Raw genomic sequence first — 26722 nt, forward strand, 5'->3', positions numbered from 1 at the left:
CAGGGTCTAGTGTAATATAAACAGAGACAGGGTCTAGTGTAATGTAAACAGGGACAGGGTCTAGTGTAATATAAACAGAGACAGGGTCCAGTGTAATATAAACAGAGACACGGTCCAGTGTAATATAAACAGCGACAGGATCTAGTGTAATATAAACAGAGACTGAGTCTAGTGTAGTATAAACAGAGACAGAGACTCATGTAATATAAACAGAGACAAGGTCTAGTGTAAAATAAACACAGAGTGTCATGCAAAAAAACAGAGACAGGTTCTTGTGTAATGTAAGCAGAGACAGGGCCGAGTGTAATATAAACAGGGTTACGGTCAAGTGTAATATAAACAGAGACAGGGTCTAGTGTAATATAAACAGAGACAGGGTCTAGTGTAATATAAACAGAGACAGGGTCGAGTGTAATATAAACAGGGACAGGGTCTACTGTAATATCAACAGAGACAGAGTCTAGTATAATATAAACAGAGACAGGGTCTGGTGTAATATAAACAGAGATAGGTTCTCGTGTAATATAAACAGAGACAGGCTCTAATGTAATATAAACAGAGACAGGGCCTAGTGTAATATGAATAGACAAGGTCGAGTGTAATATAAACAGAGACAGGGTCCAGTGAAATATAAACAGAGACAGGGTCTAGTGTAATATAAACAGGGACAGGGTCTAGTATAATATAAACAGAGACAGGGTCTAGTGTAATATGAACAGGAACAGGGTCTACTGTAATATCAACAGAGACAGAGTCTAGTATAATATAAACAGAGACAGGGTCTGGTGTAATATAAACAGAGATAGGTTCTCGTGTAATATAAACAGAGACAGACTCTAATGTAATATAAACAGAGACAGGGCCTAGTGTAATATGAATAGACAAGGTCGAGTGTAATATAAACAGAGACAGGGTCCAGTGAAATATAAACAGAGACAGGGTCTAGTGTAATATAAACAGGGACAGGGTCTAGTATAATATAAACAGAGTCAGGGTCAAGTGTAATAGAAACAGGGACAGGGCATATTGCAATATAAACAGAGACAGGGTCTCGTGTAATATAAACAGAGACAGGGTCTAGTGTAATATAAACAGAGACAAGGTCTAGTGTAAAATAAACACAGAGTGTCGTGCAAAAAAACAGAGACAGGGTCTTGTGTAATGTAAGCAGAGACAGGGCCGAGTGTAATATAAACAGAGACAGGGTCTAGTGTAATATAAACAGAGACAGGGTCTAGTGTAATATAAACAGAGACAGGGTCGAGTGTAATATAAACAGGGACAGGGTCTACTGTAATATCAACAGAGACAGTGTCTAGTATAATATAAACAGAGACAGGGTCTGGTGTAATATAAACAGAGACAGGGTCTAGTGTAATATAAACAGAGACAGGGCCTAGTGTAATATGAAGAGACAAGGTCGAGTGTAATATAAACAGAGACAGGGTCCAGTGAAATATAAACAGAGACAGGGTCTAGTGTAATATAAACAGAGGCAGGGTCTAGTGTAATATAAACAGGGACAGGGTCTAGTATAATATAAACAGAGACAGGGTCTAGTGTAATATAAACAGAGACAGGGTCTAGTGTAATACAAACAGAGTCAGGGTCAAGTGTAATATAAACAGGGACAGGGCATAGTGCAATATAAACAGAGACAGGGTCTCGTGTAATATAAACAGAGACAGGGTCTAGTGTAATATAAACAGAGACAAGGTCTAGTGTAAAATAAACACAGAGTGTCGTGCAAAAAAACAGAGACAGGGTCTTGTGTAATGTAAGCAGAGACAGGGCCGAGTGTAATATAAACAGGGCTACGGTCTAGTGTAATATAAACAGAGACAGGGCCTGGTGTAATATAAACAGAGACAAGGTCTAGTGTAATATAAACAGAGACTGGGTCGAGTGTAATATAAACAGGGACAGGATCTACTGTAATATCAACAGAGTCAGAGTCTCGTATAATATAAACAGAGACAGGGTCTGGTGTAATATAAACAGAGACAGGGCCTGGTGTAATATAAACAGAGACAAGGTCTAGTGTAATATAAAAAGAGACTGGGTCTAGTTTAATATAAACAGGGACAGGGCACAGTGCAATATAAACAGAGACAGGGTCTCGTGTAATATAAACAGAGACAGGGTCTAGTGTAATATAAACAGAGACAGGGCCTAGTGTAATATAAACAGAGACAGGGTCCAGTGTAATATAAACAGAGACAAGGTCTCGTGTAATATAAACAGAGACTGGGTCTAGTTTAATATAAACAGAGACAGGTTCTAGTGTAATATAAACAGAGACAGGGTCTAGTGTAATATAAACAGAGACACGGTCTAGTTTAATATAAACAGAGACAGGTTCTAGTGTAATATAAACAGAGACAGGTTCTAGTGTAATATAAACAGAGACAGGGTGTTGTGTAATATAAGCAGAGACATGATGTAGTTATACTAACAGAATGTTACAGCACAGAAGGTGTACATTTACCCCACTGGTGTCTGTGCCGGCACTCAGTTGAAATGTATTACCAATTAGTCCCACTCCCCCTGCTCTTTCCCAATATCCCAATCAGTCCCACTCTCCCTGCTCTTTCCCAATATCCCAATCAGTCGCACTCCCCCTGCTCTTTCCCAATATCCCAATCAGTCCCACTCTCCCTGCTCGTTCCCAATATCCCAATCAGTCCCATTCCCGCTGCTCTTTCCCAATATCTCTGCAATTTTCCAATTCATGTATTGACCCAATTCCCTGCTGAAACTTATTATTGAATTTGCTCCCAGCACCCTTTCAGGCCGTGTATTCCAGATCATAACAGCTCATTGCGTATTTATTTCCTCATTACACCTCTAGATTCTTGTGCTAGTTAAATCTGTGTCCTCTGGTTACAAACCCTTCAGCCTCTGGAAACAATTTTAGAACATAAGAAAATAAGAATTGGAAGCAGGAGTTGGCCATACAGCACTTCGAGCCTGCTCCGTCACTCGATATCATGGCTAATCATCGACCTCAACTCCACTTTCCTGTCTGTTCCCCATAATCCCGTGATTCTCCTAGAGTCCATAAATCTATCGCTCTTAGCCTTGAATATACTCAATGACTCGACATCCACAGTCCTTTCAGGTAGAGAATTCCAGATTCAGAACCCTCTCAGTGAAGATATTCCTCCTCAACTTGATCTGAAATGGCCTACCCCTTATCCTGAGACTATGCCGCCTATTTCTAGACTCACCGGCCAGGAGAAGCAACCTCTCAGCATCTACCCTGTCAATCCGCCTTATCAATGAGATCCCTCTCATTCATCTAAACTCCAGAGAGTATAATCTACTCAATCTCTGTGGTCTCACCAAAGCCTTGTACAATTGCCGTAAGACTTCCTTACGCTTGTACTCCAAACCTCTTGCAATAAACGCCAACATGCCATTCACCTTCCTAATTGCTTGCTGTATCAGCATGCTAACTTTGAGTGTTTCCTGTACGAGAATTCCCAAGCCTCTCTGAACACCCAACATTTAACATTTTCTCACAATTTAAAATATTTGTTTTTCTGTCCTTCCTAATAGAGTGAATAACCTCACAGTTCCCCACATTATGCTCCATCTGCCACCTTATTTCCCACTCTCTTAACCTGTCCATATCCCTTTGCAGATGCTTTGTGTTCTCCTCACAGTGCACTGTCCCACCCATCCCTCGATACCCGGCAACTCTTGAATCATTGTATCAAACATTGGGAACAAATGACTGGGCTGAGGCCTGTCTGGGATAAAAACATGAGGACCACTGTGTCTGTAGTGTGCACTATCTACAGTAGCAAGTCAGCAAGGCTTCTTTGATTCCTATCATTGAGATATCCAGGACTAGGCACACGGTGTTAAAAGAAAGCTGATTTATTTGACATTTATACAGATTATTAAACCATAGCCAAGTTATAGGGTTACTAACATTGGCAGAAACAAATCCCACCTTCCAGAATGAACATCGTTCTGTCTTGGGTGTAATTAACAGCAGAATCCAACCCTTGCCATCAGTTGTGAACGTGTTGGTGTCTCAGGAGGTCGGATGACAGAGCAAATCCCTTCCCACACACGGAGCAAGGGAATGGCCTCTCCCCAGTGTGAACTCGCTTGTTGTGTGTCAGCAGGTTGGATGATTGAGTGAAGCTCTTCCCACATTTGGAGCAAGTGTACGGCCTCTCCCCAGTGTGAACTCGCTGGTGTCTCAGGAGCTCGGATGACCGAGTGAATCTCTTCCAACATTTGGAGCATGTGAACGGCCTTTCCCCAGTGTGAACTCGCTGGTGTCTCAGGAGCTCGGATGACCGAGTGAATTTCTTCCCACATTTGGAGCAGCTGAACGATCTCTCCCCAGTGTGAACTCGCTGGTGCGCCAGCAGGCTGGATGACTGACTGAATCTCTTCCCACAGACAGAGCAGCTGAATGGCCTCTCTCCAGTGTGAACTCGCTGGTGTGTTTGGAGATGGGATAACTGAGTGAATCGCTTCCCACAGACAGAGCAGCTGAATGGCCTCTCCCCAGTGTGAACTCGCTGGTGTGTCAGCAGGGTGGATGACTGGGTGAATCCTTTCCCACATTCGGAGCAAGTGAATGGCCTCTCCCCAGTGTGGACTCGCTGGTGTGTCAGCAGGGTGGATGACTGAGTGAATCCCTTCCCACATTTGGAGCAAGTGAATGGCCTCTCTTCAGTGTGAACTACCTTGTTGTGTGCCAACAGACCGGATGATTGAGTGAATCCTTTTCCACACACAGAGCACGTGAATGGCCTCTCCCCAGTGTGGACTCGCTGGTGTGTCTGGAGACCAGCTAGCAGAGTGAATCCCTTCCCACAGACAGAGCAGGTGAACGGTCTCTCCCCAGTGTGAACTCGTTTGTGGTTTAGCAGGTTGGATAACCGAGTGAATCCCTTCTCACACTCAGAGAAAGTGAACAGCCTCTCCTCAGGGTGAACTGGCTTGTTGTGTGCCAACAGGCCGGATAACTGAGTGAATCCCTTCCCACAGACAGAGCAGGTGAATGGCCTCTCCCCAGTGTGAACTCGTTTGTGTGTCAGCAGGTTGGATAACTGAGAAAATCCCTTCTCACACACAGAGCAGGTGAACGGCCTCGCCCCACTGTGAATTAGCTGGTGTCTCTGAAGGTTGGATGAATGAGTAAATCCCTTCCCACACACGGGGCAGGTGAACGGCCTCTCCCCAGTGTGAAATCGTCGATGAGTTTCCAGCTCAGACGGTGATCTGAATCCCTTCCTACAATCCCCACATTTCCACGGTTTCTTCATGGTCCGGGTGTTCTTGTATCTCTCCAGGTTGTATGGTCAGTTGAAGCCTCGTCCACACACACAACACGTGTACGGTTTCTCCCCACAGTGAATGGTGCAATGCTTTTCAGGCTGTGTAACTGGTTAAAGCTTTTTCCAGTCAGTGCACTGGAACACTCTCACTCGGGTGTGTGTGTCTCGGTGCTTTTCCAGTCACATTGATGTTTGAAATCCTTTCCCACAGACAGAACAAACAAACATTTCTCCTTCCACAGTAAAAGGCCGATGATATTCAGGTCCTGATGAATCGAGGGACTCTGTCAGATCTTGATGTGCTGTTTGGTTTGAGTTTCCCGTCTGTAAATCCTCCCCTTCTAATACCCTGTAAAAGGAGTTTACAAAAACCATCACTGTACATACAGGATAGAAATTCAGAACAGACAATTCTAGTTTCTATACAAAGTTCCCTCATACACCCGGGATCATTTAACCCAGTCTGTTAATTGCTTTCAGCTACTGGACTTAACGTGTGCCCCACAGCATCTCTCTCGCCTTCGATGTGTAAATAGAGCATCACATCTGCAAACCTGGGTTTAAATTTACTCAGCAAATGTATTGAACAGAAGATGAACAAGTAAACCGATCATGGCTTAATAATACAGCTCTATATTCACAGGAGAAAGTCTGTTACCTAACTCCTCGAGTGGACAAAATAAAGATCCCAAATGTAAGAGTCCCTTGAAACCTTTGTTAAAACATTTCAAATCTTGCCTAGTTCCTTCCTGGTTACAGAATTTCCCCGCCCTGTGGGAGTTGAAATTGGTCATAAACTACCAATTGGAAATTTCTAACCGAATTTTTCGCTTTCAGAGTTTCAAGCTGACCACATCCTTCTCTCAGAGAATCTCCAAAGAGACTATTTGATTTAAACACAGCTCTCCCCTCCATCAAATTCAGGATTAGAGTTACTGGGAATTTGAATACCTGACCACATAAATTTAAAAGGCCCTGTCAGTGAATTATTCCTCTCGCCAGCCTGTAACCAAAGAAACTTGTAACACCAACGCTGAAATGCTACTTCCATGCGATGGATTCCAACCCTGGGACTGTACATGGGGATTCTAACCCTGGGACTGTACATGGGGATTTCAATGCTGGAAAGGTACCTGCGGATTCCAACCCTTAGACTTGTACATGGGGATTCCAACCCTGGGACTGTACAAGGGATGCCAAACCCGGGACTGTACATGGGGATTCCAATCCTGGGAGTGAACATGGGGATTCTAACCCTGGGACTGTACATGGGGATTCTATCCCTGCAACTATACATGGGGATTTGAACCCTGGAACTGTACATGGGAATTCTAACCCTGGGACTGTATATGGGGATTCTAACTCTGCGACGATATATGGGGATTCTAACCCTGTGACTGTACATGGGGATTCTAACCCTGGGACTGTACATGGGTATTCTAACTCTGCAACTATACATGGGGATTCTAACCCTGTGACTGTACATGGGGATTCTAACCCTGGGACTGTACATAGGGATTCTAACTCTGCGACTATACATGGGGATTCTAACCCTGGGACTGTACATGGGGATTCTAACTCTGCGATTGTACATGGGGATTCTAACCCTGGGACTGTACATGGGAATTCTAACCCTGGGACTATACATGGGGATACTAACCCTGTGACTGTACATGGGGATTCTAACCCTGTGACTGTACATGGGGATTCGAACCCTGGAACCGTACATGGGGATTCTAACCCTGGGACTGTATATGGGGATTCTAACCCCGGGACTGTACATGGGGATTCGAACCCTGGAACCGTACATGGGGATTCTATCCCTGGGACTGTATATGGGGATTCTAACCCCGGGACTGTACATGGGGATTCTAACCCTGGGACTGTATATGGGGATTCTAACCCCGGGACTGTACATGGGGATTCTAACCCCGGGACTGTACATGGGGATTCTAACCCTGGGACTGTATATGGGAATTCTAACCCTGGGACTGTATATGGGGATTATAACTCTGCGACAATACATGGGGATTCTAACCCTGGGAGTGAACATGGGGATTCTAACCCTGGGACTGTAGAAGGGGGCCCAGCTCTGGGGCTCTTCTGTTAGAATTGTGTGGGATGTAAACCATAAGCTCGGCACTGACCAACGCCTTCAGGAGAGATGGTGAGAAATGTGTGGAGGGTGAGAATAAAAATGAGACTTGGATTTACTGTCCAGGCACTGGGACCCGGTTGCGAACAGACACAGAAACCCCGCCCACTCTCTTCCCGTGCTAAGATGGCTGCGCATGCGCTGTCACGCCATGAAGCACACTGAACCTTCCCGCCTTCCTTTACAAAGATGGCGGTGAATCCGGGCCTGTGACCGGGAGAAAAACCCGTCGCTGCAAAGGCGGGAGTTTCGGGCTATTTCTCGGGGCTTGCGGCCTACTCCAGTTGTTTCTGAAGCCTCCCCGCCCACTTGCCGATCGATGACTCCCCTGCGCCCCGCTGATTCTCACCCGGTGCAGAGTCCGGCTCCAGCCTGAGCTCGTCTCAGCGTCCGTGCGTCTCCAGTGCTCGCTCTGCGCATGCTCAGCTCACACTGCCCGGGAGATTGACGGCAGCTCCGGACCAATAGGAAGAGCGAGAGCGGGGCTGGAGGATCAAGCGGGTGGTGGTCCTCCAACCAATCGGAGTGTGGAGGGGCGGGGCTTGCTGCGCCGAGTGGGCGGGGCCGAGCCCGGATTTTCCTCATTGGCTGAAACTCTGCCCCATTGTTGAAGCTGATTTCTCTAAACGCCAGGAGAAAGCTGGAGCTTTGTGTTGTGGCTTTAAACAGATGGAACCCTGTGGTGAGGAGCAAACATTGCAACATCTGTTGGTGGAATGGATTCATTGAGGACAGCAGGAATTATTTGAGAAAATTACACAGTGCAGTGAGAAAGGAAATGCAGGGGATGTTGTGTAGATGGATTGTCAAAAGGTGTTTGATCAGGTGCCGGGCAGGAGGCTTGTTGATCAAATTAAGGCTCACGGTGTTAAAGTGAGTGAGGCAACGTGGAGAGGAAGTTGGGTAAAGGGCAGAAAACAGAGAGTAGCGGTTAATGGATGTTCTTCAGACTGGAGGGATGTAAACAGTGGTGTCCCCAGGGTCAGTGCTTATCGTGCTGTCCTTTAGCTCCTGCCCTTTGTAACTTGCTGCTCCCACCTGCACTACTTAGTCTCCCTCCTAATTTAGTGTCATCTGCAAAACTGGATGCACAACTCTGTTTCTTCATCCAAGCCAATAATAAATATAGTGAAAGGTTGAGGCCCCAGAACAGATCCTTTGGGGTCACCACTTGTCACATCCAGCCAATCTGGGTGTGTACCTTTCATCCCCACTCTCTGCTCCCTTCCTCCTGACCAATTCCCTCCCTGTCAAGGGTTGTCTCCAATCCCGAGCGCTCTCACTTTCAGCAACATCCATTGACACTCCCTTATCTACTTTATTAATGACCCAAACTCAGAAACTACAGCGCAGAAGGAGGCTATTTATCCCATCGATTCGGTGCTGGGTATTTGAAAAGCTGTCCAATTAGTCCCGCTCCCCCGGTCTTTCCCCAGAACCCTTCAACTTCCCCCTTTCAAATACATATTCAATTTCTTTCAGAAAGTAACTATTGAATCAGCTTGCACCACTTTTTCAAACAATGTGTTCCACATGGATAGGATCACAGAGAGCAGTTGTTAATTGATTATCTTTATCCAAGTCTGGTATCCCCGAGAGTCAGTGTTGGGACCATTGCTCTTTTTAATATACAGAGATGACCTCAGCTTTGGTATATTGGCCACAAGATCAAAATTTCCAGATGAGACTAAAATGAGACCATGGTTAACTGTGAAGAGGAATGACTTCAGTGTGACATAAAGAGATTCGTAAATGGGGCAGGTGAAATTTGATGCAGAGAAATGTGAGATGTTACATCTTGTAGGGAAAAAATGGTAGGAAAGGTTCATTAAACAGTAAACATTTAAAAGGAGTACAGGAGCAGAGAGACTTTGGGTGTAAGATTCTAGCTAAAGCCTTGTTTTATTAATTAGCAGGATCGCGTATCCAGTGTCAGCAACTTTAATATCTTAAGCAAGACAAGAAGATAAATAATATGAGCAGATTCTTTGTCCTCTGCTGTACCTAAGATTGATCAAGTCCCACGTGTCCACAGTAACTGACACAAGATCAGCCCGCTAGATGGAATCTCGGGCACCCTGAGCATGATCTCCGGTGTCTCTGGTCCCGACTTACCCCTTACATAAGAAATAGGAGCAGGAGTAGGCCACCTGGCCCCTCGAGCCAGTTCCACCATTTAATAAGACCATGGCTGATCTGATCATGGACTTAGCTCCACTTCCCTGCCCACTCCCCATAACCCTTTACTCTCTTATCACTCAAAAAGCTGTCTATCTCTGCCATAAATATATTTAATGACCCAGCCTCCACAGTTCTCTGGGGCAGAGAATTCCCCAAATTTACAATCCTCTGAGAGAAGAAATTCTTCCTCATCTCAGTTTTCAATGCATGACCCTTTATTCTGAGACTATGCCTCCTAGTCCTAGTTTTCCCTATGAAAACATAAGAAATAGGAGCAGGAGTAGGCCACCTGGCCCCTCGAGCCTGCTCCGCCATTTAATAGGGTCCTGGCTGATTTGATCATGGACTCAGCTCCACTTCCCTGCCCGCTCCCCATAATCCTTTATTCCTTTATCGCTCAAAAATCTGTCTATCTCTGCCTTAGTTTATTCAATGACTCAGCCTCCACAGCTCTCTGGGACAGAGAATTCCATAGATTTACAACCCTCTGAGGGAAGAAATTCCTCCTCATGTCAGTTTTAAATGGGCGGCCCCTTATTCTGAGACTATATCCCCTAGTTTTAGTTTCCCCTATCAGTGGCAATATCCTCTCAGCATATGCCTTATCAAGCCCCCTCATTATCTTATAGGCTTCGATAAGATCACCTCTCATTCTTCTGAACTCGAATGACAGGGCCTAGTGTAATATAAACAGAGACAGGGTCTAGTGTAATGTAAAGAGAGACAGGGTTTAGTGTAATATAAACAGACAGGGTCTAGTGTAATAAAAACAGAGACCGGGTCTAGTGTAATATAAACAGGGACAGGGTCCAGTGTAATAAAAACAGAGACCGGGTCTAGTGTAATATAAACAGAGACAGGGACTAGTGTAATATAAACAGGGACAGGGTCTATTGTAACATAAACAGAGACAGGGACTAGTGTAATATAAACAGGGACAGGGTCCAGTGTAATATAAACAGAGACCGGGTCTAGTGTAATATAAACAGAGACAGGGTCTAGTGTAATATAAACAAGGACAGGGTCTAGTGTAATATAAACAGAGACAGGTCCTAGTGTAATATGACCAGAGACATGATGTAGTTACAGAATCACAGAATCGAAGAATGATACAGCACATCTAGTTTACAAAGGGTAGAATGTGGTAGGCCAGCCAAGAGTGCGTTGGGAATGTGAAGTGTAGAGGTAAACAAAGGCATGGGTGAGAGCTTCAACAGTGGATGAGCTGAGGCAAGAGTGGAGACGGGCGATGTTACAGAGGTGGAAATAGGCAATTTTAGGTGTGCTGTGGATATGTGGTCAAAAGCTCATTTCAGAATCAATTATGACACCAAGGTTGCAAGCAGTCTGGTTCAGCCTCAGACAAAGTTAAGGAGAGGGATGGAGTCAGTGATTATGGATCGGAATTTATGGTGGGGACCAAAAACAATGGCTTCGATCTTCCCAATATTCAATTGGAGAAAATTTCTGCTCATCGAGAACTGGATGTTGGACAAGGAGGAGAAAGCGCTGGAGGGAGACAGACCAAGGTGTGATTTGGTGATGAGAGCCACAGCATGGAAGGTATAGCCAAGCGGGGAGGCTTGATTTCAGGGTAAGGCGTCATCGCCCCGAGCTAAGTTTCCGTCAGAGCCATGATGTCGATGCAATCATCTACGATAAGCTCATGTTTGGCAAAGGGCTTTCTTCACAAGTGAATGGACATTCTAGAGGGAGATGCAGAGAGGTCGGTGATGGCAGCCACTGCCAGCGTCCACAGGGTTAGCGCTGGGGGTGGGGGGGGGGCGGAGATAATTGGACGGGGAGGAGATTGGCAAGATTAGCCCCCAGTGGGTGGGCGTGCTGGGAAGGTCGGCGAGAGAGTAGAATGGGACAGTCGGGGCTGCTGCTCGTGAGGAGGCAGTGACAAGTGCCTCAATGGATCCTCCGTAGGATGCTAAGGGAAGCACCGAGGGAAGCTGTAGGCTTGTCTAAGAGGGAGCAAAGCCTGGAACGGCAGCAGGAGAGTAGGAAGGTCGAAGAGTAATGAAGGATTGGGGTAGGGATTTAGGCGGGCAGAGTATCCGAGAGAGGAGAGGTGAAAGAAGGCATGATGACAGGAGAGAAGGTTCAGGGAGGGATAAAGAGAAAAGGAAAGAGGGGGAAAAGTATTGAATGGCTCGGGTCTGGAGCAGCAGCCACAGTGCACATTGAATGGACAGGGGAAAAGCTCAGGTTACAAAGGCCTGTTTACACCTTACACAATCCCTGCCCGCTTGCAGCTTGGAAAGGCACATAACCAAAAAAGTTTCGAAAGGATCAAAAAATTGCTACACCCAATACATTGGGTCCGAGAATGTGACAATAACTTGGTACAATATATATAATTCGCCAACTGTCAGCCCACAGGTGCACACTTAGAGTAATAAAGGGCTGAAATGGCACTTAAAACGTAGCTGGCCAGACCAGGGAGGTCAACTGGCTGTCGGCAAGCTTAGAGACCCTTCTTCCAACAATGTACTCAATCTTTTATCACCTATACTCTGCCTTTTACTGCAACAGAAATGATTGAGGGTTGCCTTTGACGAGTCCAGTTCAGCTTGTCGCACCGATCTAATTGCTCCCAGGGCTCCTTCAGCCGGCGCTCAGTCTGTCTGGACGGCTGAAATCTGAAAACTGTTCCGTTATAGAAAACATCCCGCAGGGGATTTCCGTTAACAGATGGGTGCTGCACACAGGCACACTTCCAAGATCACTCTCTTGCGATCGTTCAATGAAAAAAGACATTGTGCAACTCGACACACAAACACACACACACACACACACACACATAAGACTAAAAATAATAATAGAGGACAGGAAGTGCGGCTTACTGTTTTCTGCAAAGCCTCTCCTCTGCAGACCAACAGTTCACTTGCAGACTTGCTGCTTGTTCTGCAACAAGCTCAACGGGTCTGGTGCGCCCGGGGTCCGAGTTCATCCCAAACCCACTGCTGGCAGCTTATCAATAAAGGTCAGCAGCAGTGTGACCTGTCACTGCACTGAAAACTTTCCACCCACAGCTCCTGATCAGTTTCAGGTTAAAGCTCCCTCTACAATGTCCAATCAAACACTCCCAGGACAGGTAAAGCACGAATTAGATACACATTAAATCTGTGCCAGAGGAACTGTACCCCAGTGAGAGTCAGTGCCAGAGGAAACGGTACACCTGTGAGAGTCAGTGCCAGAGAAAACTACCACAGTGAGAGTCAGTGCCAGAGGAAACTGTACCCCAGTGAGAGTCAGTGCCAGAGAAAACTACCACAGTGAGAGTCAGTGCCAGAGGAAACCATACCCCTGTGAGAGCCAGTGCCAGAGGAAACTGTGCCCCAGTGAGTGCCAGCGGAAACTGTACCCCAGTGAGAGCCAGTGCTCGAGGAAACTGTGCCCCAGCGAGTACCAGAGGAAACTGTACCCCAGTGATCAATGCCAGGGAAACAGTACCCAAGTGAGAGCCAGTGCCAGCGGAAAATTGGCACCAGTGAGTGCCAGAGGCAACTGTGCCCCAGTGATCAATGCCAGGGAAACTGTACCCCAGCGAGAGCCAGTGCCAGAGGAAACTGTGCCTCGGTGAGTGAAGAGGGAACTGTGCCCCAGTGAGTTCCAGAGGAAACTGTACCCCAGTGAGAGTCAGTGCCAGAGGAACTGTACCCCAGTGAGAATCAGTGCCAGGGAAACTGTACCCTAGTGAGAGTCAGTGCCAGAGGAAACTATACACCAGCGAGAGTCAGTGCCAAAGGAATCTGTAACCTACTGAGCCAGTGCCAGGGAAGCTGTACCCGAGTGAGAGCCAGTGCCAGCGGAAACTGTACCCCAGTGAGAGTGAGTTCCGGAGGAAACTGTACCCCAGTGAGCCAGTGCCAGAGGAAACTATGCCCCGGTAGTGCCAGAGGAATCAGTACCCCAGTGAGCCAGTGCCAGAGAAACTGTACCTCAGTGAAAGTCAGTGCCAGAAGAACTATACCCCAGTGAGAGTCAGTGCCAGAGGAAACTGTACCCCAGTGAGAGTCAGTGCCAGAGGAAACTGTACCCCAGTGAGTGTCAGAGTCAGCAGGACTGTACCCCACTGAGCCAGTGCCAGGAAAACTGTACCCAAGTGAGAGCCAGTGCCAGAGGAAACTGTGCCCCAGTAAGTTCCAGAGGAAACGGTACCCCAGTGAGAGCCAGTGCCAGAGGAAACTGTGCCAGAGTGAGTGCCAGAGGTAACTGTACCCCAGTGATCAATGCCAGCGAACCTGTACCCAAGTGAGAGTCAGTGCCAGAGGAAACTGTGCCCCAGTGAGTGCCAGAGGGAACTGTGCCCCAGTGAGTGCCAGAGGAAACAGTACCCGTGAGAGTCAGTGCCAGGGAAACTGTACCCCAGTGAGAGTCAGTGCCAGAGGAAACTGTACCTCAGTGAGAGTCAATGACAAAGGAAACTGTATCCCAGTGAGAATCAGTGCCAGAGAAACTGAATTCCAGTGAGAGCCAGATAAACCTGTACCCCAGTGAGTGCCAGAGGAAACTGTACCCCAGTGAGAGTCAGTGCCAGAGGAACTGTACCGCAGTGAGAGTCAGTGCCAGGGAAACTGTACCCCAGTGAGAGTCAGTGCCAGAGGAAACTATACACCAGCGAGAGTCAGTGCCAAAGGAATCTGTAACCTACTGAGCCAGTGCCAGGGAAGCTGTACCCGAGTGAGAGCCAGTGCCAGCGGAAACTATACCCCAGTGAGAGTGAGTTCCAGAGGAAACTGTACCCCAGTGAGCCAGTGCCAGAGGAAACTATGCCACGGTAGTGCCAGAGGAATCAGTACCCCAGTGAGCCAGTGCCAGAGAAACTGTACCTCAGTGAAAGTCAGTGCCAGAAGAACTATACCCCAGTGAGAGTCAGTGCCAGAGGAAACTGTACCCCCGTGAGAGTTAGTGCCAGAGGAAACTGTACCCCAGTGAGTGTCAGTGTCAGCAGGACTGTACCCCACTGAGCCAGTGCCAGGAAAACTGTACCTAAGTGAGAGCCAGTGTCAGAGGAAACTGTGCCCCAGTAAGTGCCAGAGGAAACGGTACCCAGTGAGTGCCAGAGGAAACAGTACCCCAGTGAGAGTCAGTGCCAGAGAAACTGAATTCCAGTGACAGCCAGATAAACCTGTACCCCAGTGAGTGCCAGAGGAAACTGTACCCCAGCGAGAGTCAGTGCCAGGGAAACTTTAGCCCAGTGAGAGTCAGTGCCAGAGGAAACTGTACCTCAGTGAGAATCAATGACAAAGGAAACTGTACCAAGTGAGAGTCAGTGCCAGAGAAACTGTATTTCAGTGAGAGCCGGAGGAACATGTACCCCAGTGAGTGCCAGAGGAAACTGTACCCGAGTGAGAGTCAGTGCCAGGGGAACTGTACCCCAGTGAGAGTCAGTGTCAGAGGAAACTGTGCCCCAGTAAGTGCCAGAGGAAACGGTACCCCAGTGAGAGTCAGTGCCAGAGGAAACTGTGCCCGAGTGAGTGCCAGAGGTACCTGTACCCCAGTGATCAATGCCAGTGAACCTGTACCCAAGTGAGAGTCAGTGCCAGAGGAAACTGTGCCCCAGTGAGTGCCAGAGGGAACTGTGCCCCAGTGAGTGACAGAGGAAACAGTATCCCAGTGAGAGTCAGTGCCAGGGAAATTGTACCCCAGTGAGAGTCAGTGCCAGAGGAAACTGTACCTCAGTGAGAATCAGTGTCAGAGGAAACTATACACCGGCGAGATTCAGTGCCAAAGGAATCCGTAACCTACTGAGCCAGTGCCAGGGAAGCTGTACACGAGTGAGAGCCAGTGCCAGCGGAAACTATACCCCAGTGAGAGTGAGTTCCAGAGGAAACTGTACCCCAGTGAGCCAGTGCTAGAGGAAACTATGCCCCGATGGTGCGAGAGGAATCAGTACCCCAGTGAGCGTCAGTGTCAGCAGGACTGTACCGCACTGAGCCAGTGTCAGGAAAACTGTACCCAAGTGAGAGCCAGTGCCAGAGGAAACTGTGCCCCAGTAAGTGCCAGAGGAAATGGTACCCCAGTGAGAGCCAGTGCCAGAGGAAACTGTGCCCGAGTGAGTGCCAGAGGTAACTGTACCCCAGTGATCAATGCCAGTGAACCTGTACCCAAGTGAGAGTCAGTGCCAGAGGAAACTGTGCCCCAGTGAGTGCCAGAGGGAACTGTGCCTCAGTGAGTGCCAGAGGAAACAGTACCCCAGTGAGAGTCAGTGCCAGGGAAACTGTACTCTAGTGAGAGTCCGTGCCAGAGGAAACTGTACCTCAGTGAGAGTCAATGACAAAGGAAACTGTACCTCAGTGAGAGTCAGTGCCAGAGAAACTGAATTCCAGTGAGAGCCAGATAAACCTGTACCCCAGTGAGTGTCAGAGGAAACTGTACCCCAGCGTGAGTCAGTGCCAGGGAAACTGTAGCCCAGTGAGAGTCAGTGCCAGAGGAAACTGTATTCCAGTGAGAGCCAGAGGAACATGTACCCCAGTGAGTGCCAGAGGAAACTGTACCCGAGTGAGAGTCAGTGCCAGGGGAACTGTACCCCAGTGAGAGTCAGTGTCAGCAGGACTGTACCCCACTGAGCCAGTGCCAGGAAACTGTACCCAAGTGAGAGCCAGTGCCAGAGGAAACTGTGCCCCAGTAAGTGCCAGAGGAAACGGTACCCAAGTGAGAGCCAGTGCCAGAGGAAACTGTGCCAGAGTGAGTGCCAGAGGTAACTGTACCCCAGTGATCAATGCCAGTGAACCTGTACCCAAGTGAGAGTCAGTGCCAGAGGAAACTGTGCCCCAGTGAGTGTCAGAGGGAACTGTGCCCCAGTGAGTGCCAGAGGAAACAGTATCCCAGTGAGAGTCAGTGCCAGGGAAACTGTACCAAAGTGAGAGTCAGTGCCAGGGAAACTGTAGCCCAGTGAGAGTCAGTGCCAGCAGAACTGTACCCCGCTGAGCCAGTGGCCGGGAAACTGTTCCCCAGTGGCCAGTGCCAGAGGAAACTGTGCCCAAGTGAGTGCCAGAGGAACTTTGCCCCAGTGAGAGCCAGTGCCAGAGGAAACTGTGCCGCAGTGAGTGCCTGAGGAAACTGTACCCCAGTGATCAATGCCAGGGAAACTGTACCCCAGTGAGAGTCAGTGCCAGAGGAAACTGTGCCCCAGTGAGTGCCTGAGGAAACTGTACCCCACTGATCAATGCCAGGGAAACTGTACCCCAGTGAGAGCCAGTGCCAGAAAAAGCTGTGCCCCAGTGAGTGCCAGAGGGAACTGTACCTCAGTGAGAGTCAGTGTCAGAGGGAACTGTAGCTCATTGAGAGTCAGTGCCAGATGAAACTGTGCCCCAGTGAGAGTTAGTGCCAGAGGAAACTGTGCCCCAGTGAGTGCCAGAGAAAACTGTACCCCAGAGAGAGTCAATGCCAGAGGAAACTGTACCCCAGTGGGAGTCAGTGCCAGAAGAAACTGTACCCCAGTGAGAGTCACTGCCAGAGGAAACTGTATCCCAGTGAGAGTCAGTGCCAGAGGAAACTGTACCCCAATGAGAGTCACTGCCAGAGGAAACTATACCTCAGTGAGAGTCAGTCCCAGAAGAAACTGTACCCCAAGTGAGAGTCAGTGCCAGAGGAAACTGTACCCCAGTGGAAGTCACTGCCAGAGGAAACTGTACCCCAATGAGAGTCACTGCCAGAGGAAACTATACCTCAGTGGAAGTCACTGCCAGGGGAAACTGTACCCCAGTGAGAGTCACTGCCAGAGGAAACTGTACCCCAGTGAGAGTCAGTGCCAGAGGAAACTGTACCCCAATGAGAGTCACTGCCAGAGGAAACTATACCTCAGTGAGAGTCAGTCCCAGAAGAAACTGTACCCCAAGTGAGAGTCAGTGCCAGAGGAAACTGTACCCCAGTGGAAGTCACTGCCAGAGGAAACTATACCCCAGTGAGAGTCAGTGCCTTTGAAACTGTACCTCAGTGAGAGTCAGTCCCAGAGGAAACTGTACCCCAGTGAGAGTCAGTGCCAGAGGAAACTGTACCCCAGTGAGAGTCAGTGCCAGATTATTGTCTGAGCCGCAGCGCGTGACTTTGTGCAGTCCCTTGTTCAGGGTCTGGGGCCAGGTGAGGCTGTGGGCCTTTATTGCCCTTATTGGACACAAGGCTCAGGGGCTCACAACCCACTGGCTCACATTTTAATACAGAATTTTAAATTTATCAATAAAAGGGACAGGGTCTCTAAACCTGTTGTGGGACAGTTCCTGGGACAGACTGTATCTCCCCCTTTCCTCCACACAGGGGTTTGTGGTAGTTAAAGGGACAGCGATTCTCCTTGTTCTGCCAGTTTGTAATTAACTTTATTCCAGATTACAGATTGTAGAGTTTACCTATAACTCTTCGAGTCTTGGTTTGATCTTCCAGAATTCTCTAGATTATAGAACGGTCCCTGAGGATTGGAAGGTGGCAAATGTCACCCCGTCATTCAAGAGAGGAAAGAAGAGAGAAAACAAGGAATTATAGACTGGTTAGCCTGACATCAGTGGTATGTTCAAAAATGATTCACAAGGATGATACCAGAACTGAGAGATATATCTATCCGGAATCGTTGAACAGTCTGGAGGCTCATTACTCTTGGAAAGAGAAGGCCGAGAGGTGGCCTGATGGAGGTCACTAAGATTATGAAAGCATTTGAAAGGGTAGACGCAGAGAAAATTTTTCCATTTGTGGGGGAGACCAGAACTAGAGGTCATAAATATAAGAGTGAGAAATAGCACCAGAGTACAGAATAGTTCAGAAATAGGAGGGATCAGACGGGGCAAAAGCGAGGCAGACTAAGATGTGTTTACAATGCATGTGCATAAATGCACGGAGCATGGCAAATAAGGTTTGTGAACTGCAGGCACAAGTTACCACATGGGACTATGATATAGTGGCAAGAACAGAGACCTGGCTCAAACAAGTGAGGATTGGGAACTTAATATACCTGGTTACAAGGTATTCAGGAAAGATACAGAAGGAAAAAGGGAAGTGGCTGGCAGTATTGCTCAAATGAACTATTTTCGCAATGGAGAGGGACGGTGTATTTGAGGATCAAAGACAGGTTTGAATTAAGGAACAATAGAGGAGATATTACAGCACTGAGTGTATACTATAGGCCACCAAATAGTGGGAAGGAGATAAAGGAGCAAATATTCAGGCAAATTACGGAAAGATTCAAGAATTACAGAGTAATGACAATGGGCAATGGGGGACTTCAATTATCCGAATACAGACTGAGATAATAACAGCCTAAAGGGCAACGTGGCTAGGAATTCCTGAAATATGGATTAGTGTGTTTCCAGCCCAACACGGAAAAAAGCAGGGCTGGATCTAGTTCTGGGGAATGAGGTGGGACAAGTGGAGCATGTTTCAATGGGAGAGTATTTGGGGGAACAGTGATCATAATATCATCAGGTTTAGAATAATTATGGAAATGGACAAGGGACCATCAAGTATAAAACATAGTTAACTGGAGGAGGGCTGACTGCAGTGAGATGGAAAGGGATCTGGCCCAGGTGGATTGGATTCAAAAATTGGGAGGAAAAACAGTAAATGAGCAATGGGACACCTTCAAATAGGAGATGGTTCGGGTACAGAGTAGATACATTCCTCTGAGGGGGTCAGTAAGGGCATCCAAAGCTAGAGCTCCCTGGATGATTACACGTATAGACATTAAATTGTGAAAAAGGAAGCTTTTGACAAATGCAAGGTTCAAATCCAGTGGGGAATCAAGCTGAATATTGAAAGTACAGAGGGGATATAAAAATGGAATAAGAGGGGCAAAGAGAGAACACGAGAATAGATTAGCAACTAACATAAAAGGAACTCAATAGTCTTTTTATAAACACATAAGTAGTAAAAAGGAGGGTGGAGGCCATTAGGGACCGATAATGAGATCCTGTGGAGGCAGAGGGCATGGCTGAGGTACCAAAGGAATATTTTGCATCTGTCTTCACTAAAGAGGATGCTGCCAATGTAGCAGTAAAGGAGGAGGTAGTAACAATATAGGTCAGGATAAAATTAGATAAAGAGGAGGGACTTAAAAGGTTGGCAGTCCTCAATAGAGAAAAGTCACCTGGTCCAGAAGGATGCATCCTGTTCATCCTCATACCTGTGCTCACCAAACTACCCTGGCTCCCAGACCAGCGATGCCTCCAATTTAAAATTCTCATCCTTATTTTCCAATCCGTCCATGGCCTTGCCCTTTCTTTGTAACCTCCTCCAGCTCTACAAACATCTAAGAACTCTGCGTTCCTCCAATTCTCACCACTTCTGCATCCTTGATTTGTTTCACTCAACCAGTGGTGGTCGTGCATTTAGCTGTCTAGATCCGAAACTCTTGAATTCCCTCCTTGAAGCTCTCTGACTCTCCACCTCTTTCTTTTCCTTTAAGCCGTTCCTTTAAACCTACCTCTTTGATCATGCTTTAGGTCACCTGACCTAACATCGTTTTATGTGGCTCACTGTTAATCTTGTTTGATAAGACTCTTGTGAAGCGCCTGGGAACATTTTACTATATTAAAGGAGGTCTATAAAAGTAAGTCGTTGTAGCTGTTGACTTCAGAGGACGGAGAGAAGGATCGTGCACTCAACATTTTTGGCTGAAGATATTTGTGAATGTTTCAGGCTTCCTTTTGCATTTAGATGCTGAACTCTGCCATCATTGAGGATGGGGATGTTCATGGAGCCGCTTCCTCCCATTAGTTGTTTAATTGTCCACCACCATTCACGACTAGATATGGTAGGACTGCCGAGCTTTGATCTGATCCGTTGGTTGTGCGATTACTTAGCTCTGCCTACAGAATGCTGATTCTGCTGTTTAACAGGCATGTCATCATCATAGGCAGTCTCTCGGAATCGAGGAAGTCTTGTTTCCACTCTAAAAATGAGTCCTTAGGTGGCTGAACAGTCCAACACGAGAACCACAGTCCCTGTCACAAGTGGGACAGATAGTCGTTGAGGGAAAGGGTGGGTGGGACAGGTTTACCACACTCTCTTTCTGCTGCCTGCACTTGATTTCTGCACGTTCTCAGCGATGAGACTCGAGATGCTCAGCGCCCTCCCGGATGCACTTCCTCCACTGAGGGCAGTCTTTGGCCAGGAACTCCCAGGTGTTAATGGGGATGTTGCACTTTATCAGGGAAGCTTTTAGGGTGTCCTTGTAAAGTTTTCTCTGCCCACCTTTGGCTCGTTTGCCGTGAAGGAGTTCCAAGTAGAGTGCTTGCTTTGGGAATCTCGTGTCTGGCATGTGGACAATGTGACCTGCCCAGTGGAGCTGATCAAGTGTGGTCAGTGCTTCAATGCTGGGGATGTTGGTCTGGTCGAGGACACTAATGTTGGTGCATCTGTCCTCCCAGGGCATTTGCAGCATCTTGCGGAGACATCATTGGTGGTATTTCTCCAGCAACTTGAGGTGTCTACTGTATATGGTCCATGTCTCTGAGCCATACAGGAGGGTGGGTATTACTACAGCCCTGTAGGCCATGAGTTTGGTGGCAGATTTGAGGGCCTGGTCTTCAAACACTCTCTTCCTCAGGCTGCCGAAGGCTGCACTGGCGCACTGGAGGCAGTGTTCAATTTTGTCATTAATGTCTGCTCTTGTTGATAAGTGGCTCCCGAGGTATGGGAAATGGTCCACGTTGTCGAGGGCCATGCCATGGATCTTGATGACTGGGGGTCAGTGCTGTGCAGCGGGGACAGGCTGGTGGAGGTCCTTTGTCTCAAGGATGTTTAGTGTAAGGCCCATACTTTCATACATCTCAGTTAATACGTCGACTAAGACTGGAGTTCAGCCTCTGTATGTGCGCGGATGCAGGCATCGTCCATGTACTGTAGCTCGACGACAGAGGTTGGGGTGGTCTTGGACCTGGCCTGGAGACGACAAAGGTTGAATAGGTTCCCACTGGTTCTGTAGTTTAGTTCCACTCCAGCAGGGAGGTTGTTAACTATGAGGTGGAGAATGGCAGCGAGCAAGATTGAGAAGAGAGTTGGGGCAATGATACAGCCTTGTTTGACCCCGGTCCAGATGTGAATTGGGTTTGTAATGGATCTGTTAGTAAGGATCACAGCTTGCATGTTGTCGTAAGCAGGCAGAGGATGGTGATGAACTTTTTGGGCCATCCGAAACGGAGGAGGATGCTCCATAGACCCTCATGGTTGACAGTGTTTAAGACATTTGTAAGGTCAAAGAAGGCCATGTATCAGGGCTGGCACTGTTCCCTACATTTTTCCTGCAGCTGTTGTGCTGTAAAAATCATGTCTGTTGTGCCCCGTAGGAGATATATTCCACACTGTGACTCTGGGAGGAGCTCCTCAGCCTCAGGGAGAAGACGGTTGAGGAGGACCCTAGCAACAACTTTCCCAGTGGCTGATGACAGGGAGATTCCTCTATAGTTGCCGCAGTCGGACTTGTCCGCTTTTTTAAAGATGGTCACGATCGCTACATCTCTGAGAAGCTCCCGGCATGCTCTCCTTCCTCCAGATGAGAGAGATGATGTCATTTATTCACATCAATAGTGCCTCTCTGCCATACTTCAGTGCCTCAGCAGGGATTCCATCTGCTCCCGTAGTCTTGTTTTTCTACCTCGTGCAGGGCTGGGGTTTTAGCGGCGGGTAGCATGCTGCGGGATGGAGTCGCGAACACTCGAGTCAAAGGCAGAGTCTTGATTGAGGAGATCTTCGAAGTGCTCATTCCAGCGGGCCCTGACTGCCTCGGTGTCCTTGATGAGTGTTTCCCCTTCTTGGCCAGCAGTGGGGTGGGGCCTTGGGTGTTTGGACGTAGGTGGCCTTGATTGCGATGAAGTATCCTCACAAATCATGGCTGTCAGCCAGCTGCTGTATCTCCTGCGCTTTCTCCATCCACCATCTGTTCTTTAGATCCTGAATTTTTTGTTGGACCTCGGCCTTAAGCCATCTGTAATGCTGCTTTGCTGCTCCTGAGTTGGGTTGTTGTTTAAGGCTCAGAAATGCCCTGTACTTGCGATCTATTAGTTCTTGGATTTCCTGATCATTCTCATCAAACCAGTCCTGGTGTTTCCTGGTTGAATGACCGAACGTCTCTACGCAGGCACTGGTTATGGAGGCCTGGAGGGCAAACCAAGTGCTGTGGCATTTTGCGTCTCGGGGTCATCAAGGCACGCATTGGTTCTGCTGCCCTCGCCGCTTTGGGGCTATGTTGATGTCAATGATGGATTGGATTATGCGGTGGTCTGTCCAGCAGCCATCAGCTCCTGTCATGGCGCAAGTGATGCGCATATCCTTGCGATCCCTGGTTCAGACCATGACATAGTCGAGCAGGTGCCAGTGTTTGGAGCGAGGGTGTTGTCACGATGCCTTGTACTTGTCCCTCTGGCGGAACAAGGTGTTGGTGATGACAAGGTCATGTTCTAGACATTTTGTCAGGAGCAGGGTACCGCTGGAGTTGTTTTCCCCTTCCCCCCTCTCTGCCGATCACACCTCCCCAGAGGGCTGTGTTCTTGCTGACCCTGGCATTGAAATCACCGAGGTGGATCAGTTTGTCATCCGCAGGGACGCGGGATAGAGATTATTCGAGGTTGGAGTAAAAACCCTCTTTGGTCTCATCTGTTGCAGCCTGTGTTGTAGCATGTGGTGTCCATATGCAAGGTGTGATACCTTCCGCGACCCGTGGGCACCGCAGGTTAAAGAGGTGATAATTGATCTTCACAATCACATTATGATTTGTGTGTGTATAGTTATTACTGTTTATTTCATATTTGTTGTGCACGGGCGCACTTGCCTCATAAGTATTTGTTACCATCTGGTGACACTGGAGCAACTTAGTGTGACCCCTTAAAGGTAGTGAAAAAAGACCCAATCTCAATCGGCTGACACAAAATAAATGTTGTCTTCACTGCTCGCGGCTGTCAATGGCAGAGTGTTTACCCAGACGCCATCGCGAGGGGAAAAGTGCCCTATCAATATCGATAGGAGCCTAGTACGCAGGCGTGGGACCGCGCTGTGTTTTGAGCATGCGCAGTGCCAGTGGTGGAACTGATCTGAGGCGGGAGACACGGTTCCGGGAGGCGCCGGGAGATTGTGAGCGGAGCGAAGGGATTGGACCGCAGGATGGGCTGGGCAGCGTCATAACCACCTGGGAAAGGCCTGAGGCCCGGAATCAGAGCCCGCGGGCCCCATGTTTGCACCGCGGTGATAGGCCCGGCCGCCCGGGGTAACTGGCCGCCATCTTGGACAAAGGGAAATTACGGCGCATGCGCGGCCGCCTTGGCCCAGGGAGTGGGCGGGGCTTCAGGGTCCCAGTGACCAGCAGAGACAATCATTGTCTCATTGACCTTATTCTCAGTGTACACAGCGGGTGAAGAACTGAACCCAACCAGAGCAAAGGGAACGAGAAAACTGGGGATGGAGGAAAGAAATGTAGGAGGAGGGAGAGTGTGGGACAGGGATTTACAGCTTTGGGGGAACAAGAGAGGAAAGGATGTTGCATAGAAACTAGAATTGTCTGTTCTCAATTTCTATCCTGCACTTCCAGTGCTGACTTTTGTAAACTCCTTTTACAGGCTATTAGATGAAGAGGATTTGCAGACGGGAAACTCAACCAATCTGACAGAGCCACTCGATTCATCACCACCTGAATTTCATCGGCCTTTGAATGTGGAAGGAGAAATGTTTGTCTGTTCTGCCTGTGAGAAAAGATTGCAAGCATCAGTGTGACCGGAAAGGCACCGAGACACACACACCCGAGTGAGTGTTCCAGCGCACTGACTGTGGAAAGAGCTTTAACCAGTTACACAGCCTGAAAAAACATCACATCATTTACGGTGGGGAGAAATCGTACATGTGTTGTGTGTGTGTGTGGACGAGGCTTCAACTGATCATCCAACCTGGAGAGAAACAAGGATACCCGCACCATGGAGAAACCGTGGAAATGTGGGGATTGTGGAAAGGGATTCAAATACCCATCCCTGCTGGAAACTCATCGATGCAGTCACACCGGGGAGAGGCCGTTCACTTGCTCCGTATGTGGCAAAGGATTCCTTTCGTCATCCAGCCTGCTGACACACCAGCGAGTTCACACTGGGGAGAGGCCGTTCACCTGCTCAGTGTGTGGGAAGGGATTCACTCAATCATCCAGCCTGCTGACACACCACAGTACTCACACGGGGGAGAGGCCGTTCACCTGCTCAGTGTGTGGGAAGGGATTCTCTTCATCATCCAGCCTACTAACACATCAGCGAGTTCACACTGGGGAGAGGCCGTTCACCTGCACCATTTGTGGGAAGGGATTCACTCAGTCATCCAGCCTGCTGACACACCACAGTACTCACACCAGGGAGAGACCATTCACCTGCTCCGTGTGTGGGAAGGGATTCACTCGGTCATCCACCCTCACTGAACACCAACGAGCTCACACTGGAGAGAGGCCGTTCATCTGCTCTGAGTGTGGGAAGGGCTTCACTCAGTCGTCCAACCTGCTGACACACCAGCGAGTTCACACTGGGGAGAGACCGTTTACCTGTTCCGTGTGTGGGACGGGATTCACTCGTTCATCCCAGCTCACTGCACACCAACTTGTTCACACCAATAAGAGACCGTTTAAATGTTCCGACTGTGAGAAGACCTTTAAAAGCAGAAATGATCTGATGAGACACCAACATATTCACACTGGGACGAGGCCGTTCACCTGCTCTGAGTGTGGGAAGGGATTCACTCAGTCATCCAACCTGCTGACACACCAGCGAGTTCACACTGGGGAGAGGCCGTTCATCTGTTCTGTATGTGGGAAGGGATTCACTCAGTCGTCCATCCTGCTGAGACACCGGCGAGCTCACAAGTGACTGCAGCGGTTGGATTTTTCTGTTACTGTTGCTGTTAATCACCTCCAGGACTGAACCATATTCACTCTGACAGTTGAGTTTGTTGCTGCTGATTTAATTAATCCCTATAACTGGGCTGGGGTTTAATTTTCTGGATATATGTCAAACAATCAACTTTGTTTCCTAATGACAGTGAGTTGATTCCTTGATTTCTTTAATTGAAGACCTGTTATCAACTGTTCCATTTTTTAGCCTTTGTGAAATAAAGACTTGTGTTTATAAAGTGCCTTTCACCACCTCAGGATGTTCCAAAGCCCTTTACAGACAATGACACACCTTTTAAGGGCAGTCGCTGCTCTAATGGAGGAAATGCAGCAACCAATTTGCACACAGCAGGTTCCCACACACAGCAATGTGATAATGACCAGATAATCTGTTTTAGTGATGTTGGTTGAGCGATAAATGGTAGCCAGGACACCGGGGAGAACTCCCCTTTTCTTCGAATAACCTCATGGGATCATTTGCGGCCATTTGAGAGGTCAGATGGAGCCGCAGCTGAACGTCTTCTGTGAAAGACGGCACCTCTGACAGTGCAGCACTCCCTCTGTACTGCATTGGAATGTCGGCCTAGATTTTATGCTCCAGCCTTGAGAGGTGGACTTGGACCCACAACCTACTGACTCTGAGACGAGTGATACCACTGAGCCACGACTAACAGCTCATTACTCCGGATTATTTCAGTTCTACCGTCGGTTACTCTCATGGACAAGTCCAAGCTTCCCATACCTTCCAGAGCACCTCTCCTAGCCTTGGGATCCAGGGAAGGTATCGGTAACATGCCCGTGTACCTGCCCTGGGGGTGTTTGATGGGACAGTGTAGAGGGAGCTTTACTCTGTATCTAACCCCCCTGTACCTGCCCTGGGAGTGTTTGATGGGACAGTGTAGAGGGAGCTTTACTCTGTATCTAACCCCCTGTACCTGCCCTGGGAGTGTTTGATGGGACAGTGTAGAGGGAGCTTTACTCTGTATCTAACCCCCTGTACCTGCCCTGGGAGTGTTTGATGGGACAGTGTAGAGGGAGCTTTATTCTGTATCTAACCCGTGCTGTACCTGCCCTGCGAGTGTTTGATGGGACAGTGTAGCGGGAGCGTTACCCTGTATCTAACCCCCTGTACCTGCCCTGGGGTTGTTTGATGGGACAGTGTAGAGGGAGTTTTACTCTGTATCTAACCCCCTGTACCTGCCCTGGGAGTGTTTGATGGGACAGTGTAGCGGG

At 48.2% G+C, this 26722-nt stretch overlaps 3 protein-coding genes across 3 annotated transcripts in view; 1 reads left to right on the forward strand and 2 right to left on the reverse strand.

Moving 5' to 3' along the window:
- Positions 1 to 26722, reverse strand: part of LOC139243026 (zinc finger protein 229-like) — a 484823-nt gene that overhangs the window by 328811 nt on the left and 129290 nt on the right. The gene's annotated exons all lie outside the window — the stretch shown is intronic.
- On the reverse strand, positions 3870 to 7876 carry LOC139243027 (zinc finger protein 271-like). The gene is made up of 2 exons (XM_070870622.1): positions 7811 to 7876; positions 3870 to 5655 (listed from the first exon to the last, which is right to left on the reverse strand). The coding sequence occupies exon 2, from the start codon at positions 5292 to 5294 to the stop codon at positions 4023 to 4025; it is 1272 nt and encodes a 423-aa protein (XP_070726723.1). The 5' UTR covers positions 5295 to 5655; positions 7811 to 7876; the 3' UTR covers positions 3870 to 4022.
- On the forward strand, positions 23657 to 25923 carry LOC139243028 (zinc finger protein 436-like). Its single transcript, XM_070870623.1, has 2 exons — positions 23657 to 23706; positions 24189 to 25923. Exon 2 carries the CDS (start codon positions 24540 to 24542, stop codon positions 25464 to 25466), a length of 927 nt encoding a protein of 308 aa, XP_070726724.1. The 5' UTR covers positions 23657 to 23706; positions 24189 to 24539; the 3' UTR covers positions 25467 to 25923.

The sequence above is a fragment of the Pristiophorus japonicus genome, unplaced genomic scaffold (genome assembly GCF_044704955.1).
Source record: "Pristiophorus japonicus isolate sPriJap1 unplaced genomic scaffold, sPriJap1.hap1 HAP1_SCAFFOLD_158, whole genome shotgun sequence".
NCBI lineage: Eukaryota > Metazoa > Chordata > Chondrichthyes > Pristiophoridae > Pristiophorus > Pristiophorus japonicus.